The sequence below is a fragment of the Sinohyriopsis cumingii genome, chromosome 12, assembly GCF_028554795.1.
Source record: "Sinohyriopsis cumingii isolate HCF-2022 chromosome 12, ASM2855479v2, whole genome shotgun sequence".
In the NCBI taxonomy this organism is placed as follows: domain Eukaryota; kingdom Metazoa; phylum Mollusca; class Bivalvia; order Unionida; family Unionidae; genus Sinohyriopsis; species Sinohyriopsis cumingii.
In genome coordinates, this window is record NC_142972.1 from 126,433,967 (window position 1) to 126,450,034 (window position 16,068).

The 16,068-nt window shown below is 35.8% G+C and overlaps 1 protein-coding gene across 1 annotated transcript in view; it reads left to right on the forward strand.

The window, feature by feature from the left end:
* The window catches only part of LOC149787417 (ankyrin repeat domain-containing protein 27-like), a 116,063-nt gene that overhangs the window by 65,748 nt on the left and 34,247 nt on the right, over positions 1-16,068 (forward strand). Inside the window, exons 19-20 of the mRNA XM_089978029.1 lie at positions 369-577; positions 4,964-5,125. Coding sequence (XP_089834155.1) covers positions 369-577; positions 4,964-5,125 — 371 coding nt within the window. The remainder of the gene's footprint in view (positions 1-368; positions 578-4,963; positions 5,126-16,068) is intronic.

Genomic DNA, 16,068 nt, shown 5'->3' on the forward strand with positions numbered 1-16,068 from the left:
GTGCTCAGCATTAAGAGTTTAGTGTTAGGACTAGTCGGCCTGGTGTCAGGATAATGTGACTGGGTGGGACATCGTGCTACATGTCTGCGGCCTGTTGCCACAGTGCTAGACATCACTATAAACTGCCACACTGCAGACATCATAGCGATATGTCTGATTTTTTTTAAAGCTATGTCAAAAATCCAAATCAGACACACACACCTCTATATAAAGGACACAAGATCATAACAGATTTTTGTAGTCTCTTGAATACCTTTAACAAACAGGTTTCACTATTTAAGGTAGTTGAAAAAACATGTTTACTAAAAATGGAGTACAACCAGATCATATAATTTATTTTGTTATAAAAGAACCATGCCTTTTTTCAGTTGGAATTGTGTCATTCCTATTGGAATCAGAAGCTGATCCATCAATCCGAAATCGTAAGAAGCAACTGCCTCTTAGCCTGGCCCAGAATGCAACAGTTCAGACGATTCTTCAGCAGGCCATGGACAATCCACTACCAAAACTTACCAAGAAGACATTGCAGGATTCCCATGCTACTAGGACCTCAGGAAAAAGTCAGCAGAAAGAATGGGTTGGTTCCCATCCATGAGTAGCCCTTTATTTTTGCAAATATTGATCAGAGTTGGGAAAAGCTGGAAATTTTCAGGTGCCACTTGATCACAGATAGAATACATAATTGAGCCATAACTAAACTAATCAAGTTGGCTCCACATTAGGAATTATTTTCACTTACCTGCAAGATCACCATAATTAATTATTTATTTATACTGCCTAAACTGCTCTGATCCTGCTAAAAACAAAGATAGTTCAATTTCTAATCACCATTTATTTTTATTAGCATCAACCCAAAACAATATTGGTATTTCACCAACAAGACTCCCTAAAAGCTGAAGATTTATGTTCAGGCTTCTTAAAGACACTCTTCAAATATGCCACAACTTTATCTGCTTCTGAGAAATCAACTTTCTCTTTTGGTTTCATGTATCTCTTTGTCATTAAGTGCAGGGAGCTTTCATTGTGTAATTCCAGAGACCATTTATGAAAGCTTTTACACCCATCAATGAACAGAGTACCCAGAGCACATTCATATTTCCCTGGATACTCTGTGCAGAAAGTGCACAACTTCATATCTTTTCTATGTTATGCATAAGTCATTTGTATTCATTTGCCCAGAATTTCTGATACTTTCTTTCTCTCCTCTCTTGATTACATGTGCAATCACGCTCTCTCTCTCTCATGTCATCATCTAATTACTGCTGTGTTGGTGCCAGCTGCACATCTTGTAGATATTTCCACATGTTTACAATTGTCACGACATGATGCATTGAGTGTTTGTTAAAATACATTTTTCTGTTTAATTCTGGATTATTTGTTGAATTGGAGAACAGAAACTTTTCCAATTGGTCTGTACTAGCCTGAGGTCCTGCACATTTTCTGATTGGTTGGGACTAGCCAGCCTGAGATCCTGTACATTTTCTGATTTATTGGTACTAGCCAGCCTGAGATCCTGTACATTTTCTGATTCACTGGTACTAGCCAGCCTGAGGTCCTGTATATTTTCTGATTGGTTGGTACTAGCCAGCCTGAGGTCCTGTACATTTTCTGATTGGTTGGTACTACTAGCCAGCCTGAGATCCTGTACATTTTCTGATTGGTTGGTACTAGCCAGCCTGAGATGCTGTACATTTTCTGATTGATTGGTACTAGCCAGCCTGAGATCCTGTACATTTGTAATCATCAGTGTTTCTTGGTGGTACACCTGGCCAGTTTGACATACGCAAAGACTGTTGTGACAGTAATCTCCCTAATTTGCTTAATGAGTGGATGAATGATTTAAAAACCTGTCCGTTTGCACCATGAGAATTTATTATACCATGTCAGTTGCAGGATGTTTGTAGGTATTCGATTAACACAATAAACAGATCAATTATCCATTAAAGAAAATGGCAGCTCGTGACCACTACTTAACTGTTATGATAGGTGACTGGCGATAATTTTCACTGCCCCCACAGATTAGCAACTGCTGGGTTTTACTGATATAGCATTAATTTAGAGCCCTGGATCATGAGTTTCATTTATTGAATTCTTACTGGCAGTTTAGAGGTTGCAAAACTCTTCAGTCAGTTTATGTACAGTTACTACATGGATCCTGTGGGTGTTGATACTAATCATCTTAGTATAGTCAATCCAAGTGCTCAGGCAATCAGATTGGTCAAGTTGACTGGTTAACCTTGGTAAGCTCCATATTGGTATCTTTTCATAAGCAGAAGGGATGAAACCAGTCTAGTATAACACTCTGCCAGCATATTGTATTATGTTTAAGATGGGAAAAATTAAAATCTTCCCCAGTTCCCCATTTTATATGCAAGTTAACAAAAATGTAGTGTGATAAATCATTGCTTATTATTCTATAGTTTGCACTTGGAACACTATGTTTGGTATTATCATTAGTTGTAACCTTCACTGCTCCCAACTCTAACTCCCCTTTGCAGTGAATTTTACTATCAGACCTTGCTAAATATGCAAAAACTTTGGAGAGCTAGGGCAGTTTTCAATGCAGAATCCCAAACTTTGGGTATTTTTGACAATGACTGCATTGAATATACAGTCCATTGGCTGATTACATTAAAAGTAAATGTTAGGGCACCAACCAGACATAAGCAGATGAAAGAATTAATTCAGTCCTTGTTATACAAAGGTATATCATTATTAAGGGCTTTTTGCCAAAATTTTAAACAATCCTTTCCTAAAACAAAATGTTTTTGATAACAACATAATGGAGTTAAGTAAAAAATAAAGGAAAGTAAAGTTAATATCTTTATTCTGTAAATTTGAATAAGTTACAAGAAAATGAATTTTAATTGGTGTAATTGTTCTGGTGATTCATCATGTGGATTAGTACATGGTATGATTGAGATTTTATGGGAATGTCTCAGAATAGAGACAGCTTTTGATTAAACATGTGTGTTTCTTAGCCAGTTTGGTTTTGATTCCAATTAGTAAGAGGTTATTTAATGAATCTTGATAAAAATCAATATCGTCTTGGAAATGACCTGTACAAGACCTGGAAATTTTTGTTTCAGAAAGTTGGGGAACCCTAGCTGGGGTAGATAATACTGTCATGTTCAACTTCTGATTGGGAATAAATAGAAGTTATGCTTAACTTCTGTGACCTCTTATTTATAACTGAGCAAGCCCAGGAATTTTCTTGAACTTGAGTTGCAGCCAGTTGCAAATGATGTTGTTTTTAAAAGGTTCATACTGATTGGCTGATAGTGGATACTGTTTCAAATTCAAGCTCAGACTTTTATGGTCTCCAGACTTGAGAAAATTTCTTGCAGAGGAAGCATCATTATTTAATCCTGTCCAGTTTTTCATCAATCTTTTCATCTTTTTTTTTAAAAAAACCTTGTTACACAAACTATGCCATTCATCTTGCAAGCCTTGGGGGCAGAATTAATAAACTTGTGTATCACTGTAGACCAGCACTTGTACTATGGTCTCATTACATGCAAAGGTAAATTTTTGCCAATCAAGGATGTTCTGTTTTCTCTGGCATATCTAGGAGTCCTTGGTTTTGATGCACTTAAGCACTTACTTTAACCTTTTTCTGAAATTTGCTTCTTTCAATGTGATATCTCTCATTCCAATCAAAACATTATTTATTTAAACAAATTATTGGTAACTGATGACAATGATATATTCTGTCATACTTCTCTTAACTAGCCTTCATCCATACGACCCTTGTTGTAAGGAGCATGTAGTATGTCATCCATTTTGACGCCCATCAAAAATGTCTATTTATTCATGTGACATCTTTGTACAAATTATCAAGAGAAAATAATATGTTGCAGAGCAACATAAATAGCACATAGAAAACTCAAGTTTTAAAAAAACTACTTAAATTTAATTTAGGATTCCTAAGGTTTTTCTTATTTTTGTCATAATCTTCGTTTTGGAACAGATTTTGTCACAAAAGCTAAAACAATCAATTGGTGCAAAATTCTGTTTGTATTTTTATTTAAAAAATTTAGATCTAGCTGTTTTTAATATTTAATTGGCATTGTGAATATTTAGAACCTCAATCCTCAAATGTGGTGTTTTTGGAAATTCAAAACTGGTTTGCATCCTTCGTAACTTATGTCTCTAAAAGTGTAAATATTTGGTTATCAGCTTGCAGTTATCACATTATGAAAACATATGAGCAATCAAAAGTGATTGTTAAAAATCAGTTTAAAGCTAAATAGATTTTTTAAAAATCTTTTATTTCTTGTTATCTGAATGGAAGATTCCAGTACTGATTTCCAGTATTGTATAAATCAGCATTTCATTGTACCTGGCAAAAATATGTGGAATGAAAACTCCACAAAGATAAGAATATCAGAACCACTGTTGGAGTGGCATCCCTCATATTTAAATTTTTTTTGCAGAGATGAGGCGTTATTTTGTGGATTGCATATAGGACATACATGCGTGACTTGTGCATACCTTCCAAAGTTTGAACCTTGACCAGAGTGCATATCGTGCCAGTGTCCACTGACAGTGGAACACATTTTTATTGGATGTTTATTTCAATCCAGTGAGACAGTTATTATGAAACTGAACTGCATGAAGAATGTGTATGATGATGTACCACCGTGGAAGTTTTGGCTTCTGGGAGGATTGTGGTTTATAAAGCAAATTTTTACCAAGTGTAAAGAATTTTCATTACATGTGCTACCTTTTTTGTTTTATCTTTTTTGATATATTTTACAGAATTTAAGCATCTTTACACCTGATATTTATCTTGTTGTTCATATTTTTATTTATTTAGACTGTTTTTTGGTACCCCCAAAATGTTTAAAATTATTTATTCATTTTTTAACTTTACATTTAGTTGAACCATATAACCATTATTATGCATGTAACTAGTGAGGTGCCGTACACACACGACTACGTACATACATGTTATTTCTAGTCTTCACAGGCCTATGATGTAGTAGATGTGAAGCCCATGAAGAGGTCAGCGCCCATGGAAGGTGTGGCACCTAGAACACCTGTAGTGGCCTCCCTTGATCAGGCCGATGAACGTGTAAGGGAGAAATTGTTCAGAGCTATTAAAGATGGTGACATCCCACTGGTGAGTGTTAAATATCAACAGTAAAGACTCTCTGGGTCTTTTTTAATATATATTGTCTATGATACTATTATGGGCTGTAACTGCAAATTTGCACACATGTCCGGAAGGACAACTGGAGAGAAGGTAGTTGGAAGTGTTGTTGATTTGTTCCTTGACATTAGCTTGTTAGTAATCCCGAAGAGCTCTTTGCAGCTGGAACTTTCCATGATCTTAGTAGTGTAGTGGGCTGATTTCACTGCATGGGCTATATTTGTGACATTCTTCTTAGCGATTTCATAGATTTGCTTATGAATAGTGATTCTGGTGGAAAGCCAGAGCCTCTCAGCTTTACGGCGGTCTCTTTTAGCAGTACGAAGCTGGTCCCTAACACTGCTCTACCATGGAGAACACTTTTGAATTGATACTCTGCACTTGGTAGCTGGGGCATGTTTGTCAAGCAGTGAACGCAGACAGTTATCGAGTTGTTCTGCGGTAGGAGGTAAGCAAGTTGTTAGGTTAGTTTGGATGTCGTGCATTAGTTTGGTTCTATTTATCATACAGAGGTTTCTCTTAGTAGCAGATAAAGGTGGAGGGTTAGGGACTGATACGTCCAGATGGCATATAATGCAGAGGTTTTCTGATGCAAGGTCATGGGATACCAGGGAGGACCATAGAATGTTATCATCAGGTCTATGAAGAATCCAGTCTAAAATGTGACCATATTTATGGGTGGGTTGGTTAGCTGACTGTTTGAGGTTGAAAACATTAATGGAATCTATGAGTTTTGATGTATTTGAGTTTCCGGGACAGAGTGAAAGTTTAAATCTCCAAGAATAATCAGGTTGCCACCTATCAAATCATTGAAGTATAAAATTACTGTCATGCTAAATCATTGAAGTATAGAATCACTGTCATACTAAATCATTGAAGTATAAAATCACTGTGTTATACAGAATCATTGAAGTATAAAATCAATGTCATACTAAATCACTGAAGTATAAAATCACTGTCTTATACAGAATCATTGAAGTATAAAATCACTGTCATACTAAATCATTGAAGTATAGAATCACTGTCATACTAAATCATTGAAGTATAAAATCCCTGTCATACTAAATCATTGAAGTATAAAATCCCTGTCATACTAAATCATTGAAGTATAGAATCCCTGTCATACTAAATCATTGAAGTATAGAATCACTGTCATACTAAATCATTGAAGTATAAAATCACTGTCATACTAAATCATTGAAGTATAAAATCCCTGAGTCGGATTCAAACTTGCCCTCTTTAGTCACCCTCCTCTCCTAAACAAGAAGAGAGAATTACAAGGTCCACACTCACCATTTTCTCCTTATTTTGTCTTTGATGATAACGTTCCATTTTTTCTTTTATTGGCTTGAAGGTATTTTATTCCATCCATGCTTAGAGCATAGTATCCATTCTCTTTTGTATCACTAATAATAGCAACAAACTTTATGATCATACTGAAATTAGTAACCAAGTCGAAAATCAATGGCCTATCAGGTCACACCATCAGTACTCTCAGTTCTTTTGATCTAAGACTAACATACAGGGGGATTTATAACTGAGGGTAACATACAGGGGGATTGAAAACTCCTTACCCAACCTGCGACAAACATACAGGGGGATTTAAACTGAGACTAACATACAGGGGAATTTTAACTGAGGCTAACATACAAGGGAATTTAAACTGAGGCTAACATACAGGGGAATTTAAACTGAGACTAATACCAGGGGGATTTAAACTGAGGCTAATGTACAGGGGAATTTAAACTGAGGCTAACATACAGAGGAATTTAAACTGAGACTGACACCAGGGAGATTTAAACTGAGGCTAATGTACAGGGGAATTTAAACCGAGGTTAACATACAGGGGGATTTAAGCTGAGGCTGACATACAGGGGAATTTAAACTGAGGCTAACTTAAAAGGGAATTTAAACTGAGGCTAACATACAGGGGGATTTAAACTATGGCTAACATACAGGGGGATTTAGACTGAGGCTAACATACAGGGGGATTTAAACTATGGCTAACATACAGGGGGATTTAAACTATGGCTAACATACAGGGGCATTTAAACTGAGACTAACATTCAGGGGGATTTAGACTGAGGCTACCATACAGGGGAATTTAAACTGAGGGTAACTTACAGGGGAATTTAAACTGAGGCTAACTTACAGGGGAATTTAAACTGAGGCTAACATACAGGGGGTTTAAACTATGTCTAACATACAGGGGGATTTAAACTGAGGCTGCCATACAGGGGGATTTAAACTGAGACTAACATACAGGGGGATTTAAACTGAGGCTACCATACAGGGGAATTTAAACTGAGGCTAACTTACAGGGGAATTTAAACTGAGGCTAACATACATGGGAATTTAAAATGAGACTAACACGCAGGGGTATTGGGAAAAAACCTCCTTACCCAACCTGTGACTTGCATACAGGGGCATTGAAAACTCCTGAACCAACATGAGGCTAACTTACACGTGGAATGGAAGCTCTATACCCAGCCCACAAAACATAATCAATTCCCTGGTGTTATGCGAATGGTACTATCCATGCACTCAGAAATCTTAAGGAGGCTTTGTTAATCACATTTATGGTAACCACATAGTACTAATATTAGTACTCTTACTCCTACCTCGTGGACAGGGTACTAACATGAGCATATACATGTCAATGGAGCATGCCGGATGTGATTTGCACCCGGCACTCTTTTAGCCCAATAATAACAATTTGAACATATTCCTTGTGTATAATCCAATAAATTGAGTAGTCCTCTTATTTAATACTGGAAATATCAAAAATCTTTGTAGAAATAGTTGTAAAATCTTGTTTACCTTTTTTATCCAATATTTTTGTTTAGATTGTCTGCTATATTAGTTCAAATAATGATTACTTCCGTTCTCAGCCTCATTTGTTTGTGTGCCATGTAAGGACATTGAGGCCTTATTTGGAAACGTAAACAAATCGTAGTAAACATTTGGCGCGGTTTGAGTCAGAAATTCTGTGCATTAAAAGTAAATACGGTTTATCGGCAACTTTAAAATTCCACCAAAAAGCGATTATTCTCCACTTGATTGATAATAACATAGCATAGAATATCCAAATATGGTCTGGCAAGCCTTACATAGAAAAGAGGTCACGGCAAGAGTCTAACATTATCTGTCATGGTGGAGACAGTGAGGTTAGTGTAACCATGCCAATTTATTTTATCGTGTAAGGGCTTGATAAATTAAAAATAAGCCAAACTTCTTTCACAACATGATTATACTTATGTAGTTGATTTCTACACTGTTTGTTTTTCTCACTTTAATGATGATTTTTTTTTTTGCTCCATTACATGATATGAGATCAGTTCGTAGCCTCAACCACAATGAATCAAGTTGAGGCTACGACATCGTAGCTAGATAACCACAGTTCTCCTATATTTATCATTAATGTAAAAATAAAGGTATTCTTTTATTGAAAAAGATGTAAGAGTGCATTGGTATAGTTGATTTAAACATATAAGTAAAATGCTTGGAGAAATGAGAGGTTAAAGATGATTTTTCATTTGCACAAACATTTTCAGAGGAACTTACAGAATTTTGAATTAATAAAAATTAATCCTGAAAAGTTCAATCACATGTCCAAAAGAATAGTGTTCTGAATGAATTCTAGGTCTCAAAATGTGCAGAAGTATCAATATCCTTGAATATGCTGAAGTACCAATGTACCAATAGTCATGATGTATCACAATGACATTGTCCAAAACTCCTTAGAATGAATTCACAGTAATCCCAAACTGTTACATTAGTCCAGACTGTAATATGAGCACTTTGTAATTCTAGTGAAGAATTCAAAACAAATGATTCCTGTGAAATCATATCTAAACACAACATTAAATGCTTCTGTAGACAGATTTTTAAACAAGAACATAAGAAATAGGAATGAATTAATTGTCCACTTCTTCCTCTTTATACACACCCTCCTCATTTATGTCACAATGTTGTTGCATTTCCTATTTTATGTTAAGAGAATCCACCTAATTTGATTAACAGGAAATTACCCCAAACTTGTAAACAGTTTTATTATTATGACTGAGTTTAAAATTTGTCAACAACCTTGGTTAGCTTATTGCAATCTACAGTCATGGACCAAAAGTTATAGACACAGTATAGATATACTAAACAACACACATATTATATCTTCATTAAATATCCGTCCATGTTTTTGAGTTAAAAATGTTAGCAGGCATTTTGTAAATAGTTCACTCATTTTAGTCCAAAAATAGAACAGACTTTGTCATCAAAGATATTATGTTGGTTTAAAATTTTAAAGGAATTTTGTGCCAAATTTTGCAAGATTATAGAACTGGGGAACCCACACACACATGTAAATACATGATGGGAGTCATGGGACTAGTTTTTCAACTTAATATGTATACTGTTGTTTGAACAAGGTGACCTGGCAGTCATTGATTTGACATTTTCTTTACCTAGCCAATGTATGTTACTTTTGGGATAACTCCAACATACAAACAAACAAACAAGCTGTCTGCTGTCTTACTACATGTATGTGTATAAGCAGAAGATATTGTGTGAGAAATAAACAGAGGGGCAACTTCAGGAAATCTATGAATAAAGCCAATTTCCACCATAATTTCCTGCACTTATATTGTATATTAATAGGAAATAATGCAAATTACCTGAAAATCTTTCCTAAAAAAGGAATTTGTAAATGCTTAGAAAGTTTTAAGATTAGGGAAGAAAATGATTAAAGAAATAGTTACAACATCAAAAACAATGACAATAATTAAAATAATGATTTTGATTTGCTTAAATTCCAAGTTTGATAGTTTAGCCTCCATCTGGAGGTTGCTTTTTAGCCTCCATGTGGAGGTTGCTTTTTAGCCTCCATTTGGAGGTTACTTTTGTTTAGAGTCCACTTTAGCCTTTGCCCATAGGTGGCTGCTTGTTACAGGTTTCATTTGTACTCTTAGATCCTTGAAAAATTCATTGCTGCTAATTTTAATGAAAAATACATTTATTCCTAATTGAAAATATGGAAGGTATAAAACACAAGTTGCTTTCCAGAAGAACATTATTATGGTTAACTTCAAACTGACACCTAGGTAAGCACTCTTAGGTTTATAGCCTGAGGGCAAATTCACCCACCCACCTACCATGCATGTACTGCTCAACTGACTACCTGGAACACCATTTGCATATCAGTAATGAATTGGTGATATTCAGCAATTCTCTAGAGTTTTCAGTCCCAGTGTCTTTTACTTTCTAGGCTTTTATATACTGTACTGTTAAATTTTCTCAATATATATTTCATTCACTGGGCTTCTTACCACTGTGGAGTCCCTATTTCTGATTTGGTTTCAGTCAAACTTGGAATATGGGTTTGTATTATCAAAACCTTTAGACTAATTCAGTAATGAGGAAGATCAGTGTATATTTATATAGTGATCTTACATTTCATTGGTTAACCTTGATACCACATTGGAGGCCATATTTCTGATTCAGTTTTGACCATACTTTGAATATATGCTTTTATCACCAAAATCTTGAACAAGCAAGATGCATGCATGTTAATGAGTTGATCTTGCCTCTGATTGGCTGAACTTTTTGCTTTGCTACAAACCATATTTGATTCCATTTTGATCAAACTGTAAATGTTGGTTTATGTCATCTGGAGTTTGAATGGGTTAGTTAATGAGCAAGATCATGCATATTAATGATGTAATCTTTGATCAGATTGGTCACCACACAGGAAGCCATTTTTGTGATTCAGTTTTCATAAAACTTAGGATAAATACTTGTATCATCATGAGAAATCCATTCATATTTATGAGGTGATCTTGCATGTGATTGGCTGAGCTTATTACCACTCAGGAAGCTATAATTCATATTTGATTTTAATCAGCATTAGATTATGGGCTTATATTGTCAAGATCATTTTCAGGATTAAGCAGGATCCATGCATATTAATGAGACAATCTTACAGCTGATTGACTGAACTCTTAAAGTCCTATTTTTGTTTATCAGGATCAGGATGACATCAACAAACTCTGCATGTTCATTATATTTAGTTTTTTTAGCAGTAGGTAAAAGCAACATCATGGAAAGTTTGGAGATAATTTATGTATGAAGTGTTCTTACTATGCTCTGCATAGTGAAATGGTTGAGTAAGCCAGGTGATCGATATTAGGCCTTCTTTGACCCTTTTTTTAAACTTTCATTTGAGTGCTATTGTATTGTACATTGTACCCCAAGAAGACAGTTTTGTTAGTGGTTTCATAAGGTAGTGATTCAATGTTCTGTGTTACTTCTTTTGGGTGACTACTCAACATTGAAATATCCTTTCCAAATTCCCAAGCATGGTTTACAGGAACAGCCCCAAGAGTGTACTTATTTGTTTCAGGTTCCCCCTCCCCCAGTTCAGAAAGTCATTTCCTTTGAATTCATTTCTTGTCATGGGTATAAATTTCTTTAGATATGTTACCAGATTATTATCATTAGGAATACATTCACTATCTTGCAAATTCAGCCATTTCAAGCCAAAACAGATGTTTACCACTTCTTTTTGTTTGTTTGAGCAACATAAGTAGTAAAAGTTGTCTAATTGCCAAGGTGGCAGTCAGATTAGAGTGGTCTCCCCATGAATATATTGATTGGTGCCAAATCTCCTCATTTTTTAGTAATTACTTTTGCTCTTGCCTTGTCAGGATGCCTTTTTTCAGGAACTCGCAAAAATTCCAAGTTCCAGTGTGCATTTCCATGGTGATTCTTGAAAGTGGTCTCACTCCAGATAGTTTTCTATCTATTTCTTACTTTATTTTCATCATGGATGAATTTTTTCAACGTGGATTGTTGAACTTTATCACACTCCATTTTGTCAAAATGTTCCTCAGTGCATATAAATCAGAAGTCCTTCCACAACAAGTAAAAAGTGGTTCAGAATGTCATAGCAATAGGATCCATGTTCAGCTTGGTTTCAATGACTATTTTCCAGAGATATGAACACATCAAAACCTTTTTGTTGAGACCCCTGCTGATGGTCATGGTTGGTAGTCTGACTTTCATATGACTTTCTTAACAGAGCACTCTTCTATATGGCCACATATATGTTAAAATCTACTGTTTGTGGAAAGAGACGTCTTTCTACATGAGTCTGCTGTCTCGACAGATCACCAGTCATTCTTAGATCACCATCACTTTCTTCCAACCTTTTTTCTACTGCCTTGTCGAGGAGGTCATGAAACAGGTCACCAAAGAAGCTCACTTCTGTCAGGTCCCAACCCACACTTCATAGTAGAGATAAGAAAAACCTGGAGGAACCACCTACCTCTGTAAGAAATGCACAGTTGAGAAATGGGAAGGACACAATAGAGATCAGTAGAGATCAGTGAAATAGGAAGGGCACAATAGAGATCAGTGAAATGGGAAGGACACAGTAGAGATCAGTGAAATGAGAAGGACACAATAGAGATCAATAGAGTTCAGTGAAATGTGAAAGACATGCCTTCAGTGCAGGCCATACAGGAAAATCATCCTATTAGCCTTTTCTTTCAACAAAAACTTATTTTCCAAGATCAGTGGATGATGAAACATGTAACAAGGATTGGCTTTGAGCCAACTTGTCTCCTTATTGGAGATAGTAATGTCATTATAATGACATCCTTATCTGACATCCTGGTGAGGGAAAGATTTAAGTACTTTGTCATGGAATGGAAAGGACTTAAAAATCATCTTGGAGGGCCTCCAGACGTCACCACAGACAACACTCATACAATCCAACATTCTGCAGTAAGAAATAACACTCTTTACAAAAAGAGAGTATATATTTTTAACAATGCATGTTCACTGGGATTTTATTCTCCAAAGTCATTTGGGACAACATGTTTTAGAATGGAAATGCCAGAATTGGTTCGGTTCTAATGTCTTTCAGGAAGACAGTCATCTTAGGCCTTCAAGACGAATATGTTCATATTCTGATTCTCAGCTTTGCCTTCAGGGACACTGTTTACCATTTCAGGTCATTCCCTTCAGGTACACTTTACCATTTCAAGTCATTCCCTTTTGGTACACTGTTTACCGTTTCAAGTCATTCTCTTTTGGTACACTGTTTACCATTTCAGGTCATTCCCTTTTGGTACACTGTTTACCATTTCAAGTCATTCCCTTTTGGTACACTGTTTACCACTTCAGGTCATTCCCTTTTGGACTGCATCTTCATGAGAATCATAAACAGAGTTCCATGTCACAATTCCAAATCACCTTCATGTCTGTGGCATCCATCTATCTGGACATCTTTCAACAAAGGCACTAGGTGTGTTACCTTTTGTATCAAGACTGAAATCTTTGTTTCTCATCTTTTGTTTAATTGGATTCTTTATCAGCAAAGACATTCCATCTTCACATTTCCATTGTCTATGGGGTTCAAAACCCACTTAAACCAAGTCTCTCCATCAGGAATGTGCCTTAAAAATCATTAAATATTCACTCTTGAATTTCAGCCTGGGGATTTCTTCAGTTCTTGAATCTCATCAGTGTGGCAGTGGATGGTTGTATTCTTGGGTTGCTTGCTTATTTTACCACAACAGTGAGTGGCCCATTCTGCCAGCCTACCAAGAATTATGCAGAGTTTTCCAGAGTGCCAGTGCACTGATTATGTAAAATGCAAGGAGGAATAAATCTCTAGATATGTTGCTATCTGGTGTGGGATTTTCTGAAGTGAAGTCAGTGTGTTAACAAATCTACATCCAAGTTGGCCACCGAGATAGGCTTTTTGTCCTTCACTGTACTGATGAACTCGGTCATTTCACAACCTAATGGTCCATTTGCCCTTCTGTATTTAGACAGATCTGTGCCATTTGGGATAGTCCTGTCATGGACCAGTTTGCTCTGACAAAGCTCTAGATCTTTGTTTCTTTACTCTCTGATCTGAAACAAGTCGACACTATTTCTTGATTAGGATTGGTTACGATGCATATACATCCCCGTTACACCGGATTCCACAATTCCTGCAAAGAACAAGTGCCATTTGATCCTGATTGCTTCCCTCTGATCTTTGACCTATTGAACTAAGGAGCAGAGGTTCCCAGAAGATCTTGCATTCTTGTTGCCTGCTCAGACAACTATGAATACAGAATTTCAATTGGAATCCATATATACTGAACCCACATATATGACTCCTATCAAACAATCTATCAGAAAGAATCCATTCTCAGAACTTGTGTTAGAAAAATTATTGAAACAATAAGGCCCATCACATCAGAAAAGCTTATAAGGGGAATTGGAGGGTTTTCTCTCAATAGGATGAGCAGAAACACACATCTCTGTCATAAAAAACCTCACTATGATAGATGGCTAACACCCTTATATGGCTTTTTGAGGATATGTTCGCTCCCGTCACAATCAACTGTTCCATGACCTTGGAAACATTTCAGTATCATGGAACAAAGACCTTTTAAACTTTCTGGCAAACTTCAACATATGACAACAGAAGTCTTTTTGGCCATCTGAAATGTTATCTTCCATGGGTTCTGACATGGTGGAATAATGAACCTTTTGAACCAAAGTCTGGATCATCCACAAATTACCTTTGGCACCAAACCTACTTTTACACTGCTCCACACAGGGAGAATGAGTGTGATACACACCTTGTTAAATGAGCTGAACTGCATCCATGGAAGAAATTGCTCCCACACATGTAAAAACTAATGATTAATGAGATGGGGTCTGTCCAGGTGAAGATCATTCAAGTATGACTTCACCATGCTAAGCAGCCATTTTGTTTAGCACTTCTCTTGCTACATGTGGCAAACATCTGATGTAGCTTGAAAGGGCTGATTTGTCAAGTAAGGAATGTGCTCCATGCATATTATGATCAGGTATTTACAAACATATTTTGCAGTTAACACTTCATTTTCTCGGTTTTATCAAAAGTGACTTTTGCATTGGTGGTTACATTCATGGACTGATGAAGGGATCCTTTATTTACACAGATTGATCTCTGATGTGTGTTTAAATGTTTTTTTTGTAACCAAGAAATAGAAAATAAATTTGGTAACTGTGAAAGTTGGCAAAATCACAGTATCTTCAAAATAGGTTACTATATATGTCTAAATTTTATAAAATTGAAACATCTGTATATCTAAACTCTTTTACATCAGTATATGTCGAAAGTTTATATCCTTTATATCATTATATACAGTTGAAACCTCCATATGTCTAAAGTTTGTACACAGTGTCATTTATATCAATAGTTATATTCATTTGAAACTTCATATGTCTAAAGTTTGTCTTTTGCATCAATTGAACTTCACTGTGTCTAAAGTTTGTAAACAGTATCTTCTACATCAGTTCCTTTATACAGTTAAAACTTTGGAATAATGCTTCAGTATGTCTAAATTTTGTACCCTGTTGTACTCAGAGTTCCTGTTTCATCTGCTTCAGTAAAAAGCTCTATCATCGTGTTGTGAAAATGATCATTTATGTTGTACCACTTTGCAGGTCTTTGTAAGCAGTCATTTATGACAAACAATGTTACAGGTCTTTAAAGGCTATAATTTATGATATGTTATACCATGTTACAGGTCTGTAAAGCTATCATTTATCATGATATACCATGTTATACCATATTGCAGGTCTGTAAAGCTATCATTGATCATGGTATACTATATTATACCATGTTGCAGGTCTGTAAAGCTATCATTTATCATGATATACCATGTTATACCATGTTACAGGTCTGTAAAGCTATCATTTATCATGATATACTATATTATACCATGTTGCAGGTCTATAAATGATTTATGATACACCATGTCATTTCATGTTGCAGGCCTCTGTAAGCTATCATTTATAACATGCCATGTTACAGGTCTGTAAAAGCTACCATGTATGACATACCATGTTGCTGGTATTACTCTGCTTTA